The sequence below is a fragment of the Hyla sarda genome, chromosome 1 (genome assembly GCF_029499605.1).
Source record: "Hyla sarda isolate aHylSar1 chromosome 1, aHylSar1.hap1, whole genome shotgun sequence".
NCBI classification, from domain to species: domain Eukaryota; kingdom Metazoa; phylum Chordata; class Amphibia; order Anura; family Hylidae; genus Hyla; species Hyla sarda.
Genome location: NC_079189.1, coordinates 588,447,964 through 588,456,057, shown reverse-complemented (window position 1 = coordinate 588,456,057; position 8,094 = coordinate 588,447,964). Strand labels below are relative to the sequence as shown.

Below are 8,094 nucleotides of genomic sequence, written 5' to 3'. Positions count from 1 at the left end.
AAATAAATATGTGGTATCGTCGCGTGCGGAAATGTCCGAATTATAAAAATATGATTAATTAAACCGCACAGTCGATGGCGTGCGCGCAAAAAAATCCAAAGTCCAAAATAGTGCATTTTTGGTCACTTTTTATATCATGAAAAAACGAATAAAAAGTGATCAAGTCCGATCAATACAAAAAGGTACGTATTTTTCTTGTGAACACATAGCCTTAGGTTCACACTACTGAATTTCCGCCTGCAATTCCGCTTACTAAAATGTATAGTATAGTGAATGAGTTTCCGTTCACAAATTCAGACTTCGGAATTTGTGAACGGAAAATCCACTTGGAAATTTCCGCCTGAAGAATGGCGTTGGAAATACTCGCTGAACACACCGCAGTCTATTGGAGACTGCAGTGTCCACGCGGTCCTAGCGCCGACTGATTCAGTCGGCGCTGGCCGCACTCGGAATCCCTGGGCAGAAACTTTCTGCCCAGAGATTCAGCAGTGTGAACCTAGCCTAAGGGTACGTTCACACGCGCGGATTTACAGCGTATTTTACACTGCAGATCCGCTGGTGAAGGCCCGCTCTATGCTGGCTTTACATGTGCCTGCTGGTTGCGGCAATACGCCGCTACCAGCAGGCACACTGCGATGTGCGAGTCGCAGTATACTCGCACATCGTGGGAGCTCTCTGCCTAGCTCAGTGTGTCTGCTCGTAGCGGCGTATTGCCGCTACCAGCAGGCACATGTAAAGTCAGCATAGAGCGGGGCCTTCACAAGCGGATTCGCCGCTAAATCCGCGCGTGTGAACGTATCCTTAGGCTGCATAGCCCCTTGTGAAGCTCCCTCCTGTTGTGTCCGTGTAAGGGTACGTTCCCACCTGGCGTATTTGCTGCTGCGTATTTTATTTTCCCATTGAAGTCAATGGTTAGGAAAATACGCAGCAGCAAAATGGGAATGCACCCTAAAGGTGGATGGATTCGAAATTTAGGACCGTATGAAGAGGAAAACAAGGTTTTATCTCCAAGCTGGTTGGATAATCCTTATGTGCAGGGCTCAAGAACTGCAGGAACGCGTGGGAACTGAGTTCCTGCACTTTTTCCACAGCAGGGACACCATTCCCATTAGCAGGAATCCTGCAGGACCAATCCTTATGTGGAAGAGTTCCCACACTTTTTTTTTTCCATGCTTTGACCCCTGCTTATGTGACTGTACACAGTGCCAGGGACTGGGCTTATATCTGAGCTTTAGTGGAGGAACATATACCAGGCGAGAGGGAGCGCTGGGCCTTGTTGTACTACAGGATAATAGATACATGTCCCAACTCTATCACAGGCCTCATGACTCAAAGGCCGATTTCACACTGCCGAAATTCTGCACTGGGGGAAGATTTATCAAAACCTGTGCAGAGGTAAAGTTGCCCATAGCAACCAATCAGATGGCTGCTTTCATTTTGCAGAGACCTTGTTAAAAATGAAAGAAGCGATCTGATTGGTTGCTATGGGCAACTGGGAAACTTTTCCTCTGGACAGGTTTTGATAAATCTTCCCCCTAGGTTTTTTGCTGAATTTTGCCAATTCACTTCAATGAAATTCCTCTGTGTGACTGGGACAGCAAAATCCCATTGAAGTGTAGAATTCAGTGCAGAAATGATAGCGGTCGCCAGGTCTATGATCAGGCCGGAGACTTGTGGCTAGAGATGAGCGAATTTACAGTAAATTCGATTCGTCACAAACTTCTCGGCTCGGCAGTTGATGACTTTTCCTGCATAAATTAGTTCAGCTTTCAGGTGCTCCGGTGGGATGGAAAAGGTGGATACATTCCTAGGAAAGAGTCTCCTAGGACTGTATCCACCTTTTCCAGCCCACGGGAGCACCTGAAAGCTGAACTAATTTATGCAGGATAAGTCATCAACTGCCGAGCCGAGAAGTTCGTGACGAATCGAATTTACTGTAAATTCGCTCATCTATACTTGTGGCTGTAATAGACATAGAAATGTGTCCATATAAGGGAAGTGTGCAATAATCTCTTTACCTTATTCATAAATAAAAAAAAGATCTAAAAAAAATTTGGGCATTGAAAAAGAAAAGTCCACACGAGACTTTGTAGGTAACACCAGAATTGTTTCCATGGGATCCTGTGCGTCTTATATACAGATCCGGTATGCCAGCACATGCAGGTTGCTAGGACTCATTGCCCGGGGCAGTGCCGCCGCCAGGATCCCATGACTGTTCACTTTAACCTACATTGTTCTCACTTGAGGGCGTTATAAGCAAGGTCACTTACTACCAAGGAATGTGACGGCGACACGGCCAGATATAGAACAGCTGCGTGCCCCCCCCCCTCATTCCCTGATGTCACTTAGTTGAAAAGAGACCAAAGTTTAAAAAAACAAAAACATTTTTTTTTTTTTTTTTTATGGAACACACCTTTTGGGTCTATATATAACAAGCCTCTATATGCAAACTGGGAGGAAGAATTTCCCTGCATGTTTTGGCAATTTTATTATTGATGATAAAAATAATATATGTAAAATAATAATAAAAATATAAATAAAATAAAAAAATTGTGTGTGTATATATAATTAAAATTTTTATTCTTCCGTTCCACTCATTGAATGTTGTGATTTCAGGTCTGTGCTTGTTACTTCTCTACATCCAATTCACACAATGCTAAGTTCTACAGTGATCCGGTTGAAGCGGTGCAGGACATACCAGATGGCGCCACGCTGCTGGTTGGCGGTAACTTTTTATTTTTTATATGTGTTTATTTTATTTTTAATATATATCGATCTATATCTCTATCTCCCTTACTGATGGGTATATGCTTTTGCTACTAGGAGGCGCTCACACTAAAGTCAGCTCCTCCCTGGCAGGATGTACTCGCCCACTGGAAGTGAGGTAATCTGTTTTAGCTAGTGTTAGTAGGAGGCAAGACACAGGCCTGGAGTTTGAACCATTGGTCCGGGTCCTCCACTTGCCCCTGCTCATCTCGCTATGGCAGCTTGGCATAATGCAGTGTGGCCATAAGCTGGCTGAAGACTGCTTTTTTTTTTTTTTTTTTTCTCCCTGCATTCAGGGGTACCTCTAGCATGGCTGGCACTCAAGGGTTAACCCTACATTTTCATGGGTTCTATTAGTAAGGGGAGTGATTGGAAGCACTCATTTTATTGTCTGGCGGGGGCCTTCTATAGACTCTCCGTATCACTTTCCCCCATCTGATGGTCGGCCGAGCGGAGAGCGCTCACTGACTTGCGGACGGACTGTAAGGGAGCCGATCATAGCTCCATAGCACAGCAGCGTGCCCTTACCCTCAGCCGCCGGGTGATTCATTAAGTCATCATTAATTTTCATAGGGGTGCCCTGTGTTTGTCCGGCATCATTATGCGCTCAGCGGAGTGGCGCTTATCTCTGCCCACCTTCTTCTTCCCCGCAGCGTGCGAAGCGGGGGTTAGCTTTATTCCTCCTCCGCATGTCTTGAGCATGTTCCATCCTTCTAGTCTTGGAGCGTATGCTGCGACTTAAAGGCATTCTTACACTGCGGTGGTCCTTCACTGCTCCAGTGGCCATATATGTACAGTATATTAATGTCTGTCAGTGTTCCTGCAGGAGGGAAACATGGTTCTACTATGGCAGGCACTCAGGGGATCGTGCGGTGCAGATACTTCGCAAGGCTCCCTGACTCCCCCTTTTTCCTGCCATGTTTATTACAAACAAAAATGTATACTGTACTGTATAATCTAACTCTGGTCTCTCAGACCTTTTGGCAGTGTTCAGTGCCCTCTAGTGGCCAATGGATCTTTTTCAGCCCCTGACTTTCAGTTCCTTCTAGTGTTCTCCCTCTAGTGGCAACCAACAGCTGTTACAACCTTTGGTCTGTTTTATTCTGCTTTAGATCTTCTGGGGAACATATATTAAATGTATTTTTGTTCTGGGGGCTGCTTTGGCATAAGTGTCTATAATGGTGCCTAGTAGGACACAGTTTATGCCTCTTGAGGCATGCCTACAGGGTTCCCACTTGGTGAGGGAGCATATATGAATCACTGTGGCGGATGACAGACAATGCTTTCTCGATCCTTTGGAAAATCCTGGGTATACATTCAGTAACAGTCTTTTCCCCTACTGCTGGGTGCCATGCGATGTCTGCCGTGGCCGAATTTGTCACTCCCTCCGGATCATGATGCCAGTGGGGTGCTCCTGCTGGTGCATATGCTTCCTGGCAGAAGCTGGGGACCCTTCCGGGGGGGTCCCCCTCTTTCATGCCTAAGCCTTCTTCGGCTGCCCTGTACCTGAAGAGTCCACCATGCGGCCCCTTATTCCCAGGAGGGTACTAGGAAACCAGTAGTGGTCTCTGCCACGGCCAGTCACCCATCAAGGAGTGATTTTGAAGTGTGCATGCAATCAGCCTGACTAGTTGCTGCATGGTTTCCTCCACCACTGGGCACCAATCACATGCCTGCCGCATCCCTGGCTGGAGTTTCAGATCCCCACTATTAGTGAGAGTTTCCGAGGGAGTGACCCTGAGTGGACACAGAATGGACCCGATACCGGTAAGCCAGACAGTTGTCTGCGTGGTTTCCGCCACCGCTTGTCACATGGCTGCCACATTTGTGGCTGGAGTTTCGGTACCCCACTGCTCGAGCAAGGTGTCTGAAGAAGTGACACAGCGTGTACAATGGACCCTATGCAGGGCTACGGGGATACAATCCATGGCTCTTAAGCCTCCCCAGATCTCCCAGGAAGATGGGGATACTATCTGTGTTGTCCCCTTATCGCCACTGGCCAGCACCTGGAGGTCTAACCTACACTGTGGTCTGCACGGTTTCTGCCACGGAGTCTCCCATCAGGAGGCTGTTCTGTGTGTGGCTGGGGTTTCCTGTACCTTGCTGCTGGTGGGAGGAATCTGGAAGAGTGTCCCCGCAGTTAAGAGGGACTGTATGCCTGTTGGCCAGACATTGGTCTGTATGGTCTTCTACACCACCAGGTCGCCCATCAAATCGCCCGCACTCCGGTACCCCACTTTCAGTGGGAGGGTTCGAAGGAGTGACCCTGCGTGTTCAGGAATCCTACACCAGTCAACCAGATGGTTATCTGCCTATTTTTCTTCTCAATCTGGTCACCTACCATACATTTCCCGCACCATGGCAGAAGTTCAGTTGAGCCACTGCCAAGTGAAAAATGACCCATGTGTTCCATGGGCCCTATACAATGCACCACATGGTGGTTCGCGGGCCCCTCATCACGTGCCTGCCGCTCACACGGCTGAAGGCTGGTAACCCTCTTTCAGTGGGTGGTTCTGACCGAAGGGACCCAGTGTGTCCCTTGGCCAATTGGCCAGAACGTGTTTGCATGGTTTTCTAATCCACGAGGCCACCTACCATTCATGCCGCCCCGAAGCTGAAGTCCAGTAACCCACTCTCAATGTGCAGTCCGACAACAGTGTCTCAGTGGTTCATTGGACCTTTTACCAGTAAGTCATACTGTCTGTATGATTTCCCCTCCCTTCATGCATCCTTTATCTTGTGTCTGCGACAGCAGTCCTGGTATGTAGCACCATTAGCAGATAGGGTGTGGGCCTTTCCTGCAGGTTCACTGGACCTACGCAGAAACGGCGGAAGTCTCTATTCTCCTTTCAGAGGGCTTGATGTTAGTCTGCTAAGGGCATGGTTATGGCACACCATGGGTGCTACGCCTATTTTCCATCCAGTCGGACTTTTGATATGTTTTGTTTTGATTATTTATTTATTTTTTTTTTTTCATGGCCGCGGTCTTGGTACCTCATTACTTGTCTTGTATCCCTACATATGCTATGGACACTCTGCACATATTAGGGGAGACTTATCAATGTCGGTGTGAGGTAGAAATCATTTAAAACCCTGTCAGTGCTTTCTAATTTATAAACTTTTTTCTTGCAAACCGCGTGCAAGCTTGTTAATAAATTTTGCGCAAACACATATTCCATGTGTCTACCGTCTGACACATTCGTACATGTACTCCTCGGTGTTCTATATTTGTGCAAAATCTGTTGCCTTTGCATAAAGTTTTAATATCTAAACAAAAATGTGCAATTAGTGTGTAAAAGCATTTATCTTTTTACGGTACATGAGCATGCAGAGAACATCGGGAAATATTCTATCAAAGGCGAACAAAAAAGACGCAATGAAAGTCACTGCGCAAATATTTTGCGCAAAAAAAATACACAAATGGGTAAACTCAATGATTTAATCTTCCCCATAGAGCCCACCTCACCTCCTTTTCGGTGGGGTGTACCTCGGGCCTTCCTGTGGTCTTGTTTTTACAAATCTGTGGTAGAGCACCTCTTTTCCACCATGGGGCCTAATGGGGCAATTCGCTGTGTTCTGCCCCCCCATGTGTCCATGTCTCCTACCTGGTTTTCCTGTGCAGGGTGCCTGTCGTCTGCTCTACTGCCTTAGACTGGCCAGGATGGCTCAGTTGCCACAGCTTTTAGGCACATTATTTTATTTATTTATTTTTTTTCCCACAGGTCGTATGTTGAGAAGTATGCTCCTTACTTGCATTCGTGCTCACGCTTTTGTTTCCTTACCCAGCTTCGTTGTCAAGGGCTCAGATCCCCCTGGGGATACAGATGGCTCCTCCATGCCTCGGTAGGCTGTCGTAGGGTTGCAATGTTCACCCAGTTCTTTAACCCATTGCCGCAGGGCTGTGTTTGCATTACCGCAGGTGGGATTTGCAGGCTACTACAGTACCTGGCACACTTGGCAATCCCCCTTCCTCCGGGGGTGCAGCGATCAGGTAGCTTGGCACGGTCTGTGCCTGTGTTTTCCATCTCGACTGCCCCTCGTTTTTCCCCCCTCCAGTAGGGGATTTATTTCGCTGAGCATTTTTTTTTACTACCAAGATGGAGCCATCTCTTCCCCCCTTACATAGGTGGGATGCCTGGCTGGGTCATTGGTTTGCTGAACACAATCAGAAGCGCGTTCGCCGGCTTTGCCTGTGTGCTCTGCCTGGTACCCCCTCGTTTCTTGTTTATCTTCTGCTGCTCATGCTGCCTGGGCACTCTGCTGGAGGAGTTTATGCATTCATGTATGGCTCAGCGACAGCTGGTTTGGCCACAATCTGTTGTCTTGGTCCTTCCATCGCACTCCTCTTCCCTTGGCGCGGTCTCCCAGAAGGGGTGTGTTCATCCTTCCCTTTGTCAATGTCAGTTGCGCTATGCTGACGCAACAGTCTCTTTTGGGTAACCTTCATGTGCCCAGGACCTGGGGGACCCAGCTGGGTTCCCTTTGTCCCCCTCTGTTCCTGTTCTGACGGGATATTTCAGAATACTCTGGTCCAATTGGACTGCTGGGGTCCAAGACCGGTTAGTCTCCTTGTATTGGGCACTATCCTATACTGCTGTGGCGTGCCTTATTTTCTAGATTGGCCCTCCTGGTTCTTCAGGCCTTAGTGATGGTTGCGGTCTGGAGCATGTGTAGTGCTCCTGCCCAGACTTCTCTGCCATCCCATTTGTGGGGCGGTCTTTCTGTACTTCTCTTCTTCTTGTCTCAACATATAAGTAGGTCTCTAGAAGCATTTTGCGGATGTTGGCGTTTCTTCCCCTACAGGTGTAGAACCTTCAGGTCACCTCGGGAGCCTCCAGTTCCCATGTCAGCTGCTCCGTTGTCCAGGGATGCTCCTTCTCAGGGCGTTCTGCTCCCCTTATTTTTATTTTCTCTAATCTCTTTTCCCAGCGCCTCCTAGTGGCAAGAGCATATACCCATGTATATGTATAATTTTAACATCTAAACTTGTGAACAATATACTCCCCTCCCTATTCCCCGTCTGTCTACATCCCCTCTCCTGCCCCTGAAGAAGTCATATCTTGGATAATTGTGATAACCGCTTGAAGATCTTGACCTGATAGTTCTGCTTGCTCTTCTCCAGGTTTTGGTTTGTGCGGAATTCCAGAAAATCTTATCGGGGGCCTCATTAAAACCGGTGTGAAAGGAATAACTGCTGTGAGCAACAATGCGGGGTAAGTGCCCATCCTCTGTTTACCCCCACGTATGGGTACAAGTTGCTGCTTTTGGAAAACTGTGTAATACATTGTGAGCCCTGGTCGTCTTTAGAAGTTCTGGATATAGGCCTGT

The 8,094-nt window shown here is 47.7% G+C and overlaps 1 protein-coding gene across 1 annotated transcript in view; it reads left to right on the top strand.

Moving 5' to 3' along the window:
• The window catches only part of OXCT1 (3-oxoacid CoA-transferase 1), an 81,517-nt gene that overhangs the window by 2,703 nt on the left and 70,720 nt on the right, over window positions 1-8,094 (top strand). Inside the window, exons 2-3 of the mRNA XM_056545961.1 lie at window positions 2,617-2,725; window positions 7,889-7,979. Of these exons, the coding sequence (XP_056401936.1) occupies window positions 2,617-2,725; window positions 7,889-7,979 (200 nt within the window). The remainder of the gene's footprint in view (window positions 1-2,616; window positions 2,726-7,888; window positions 7,980-8,094) is intronic.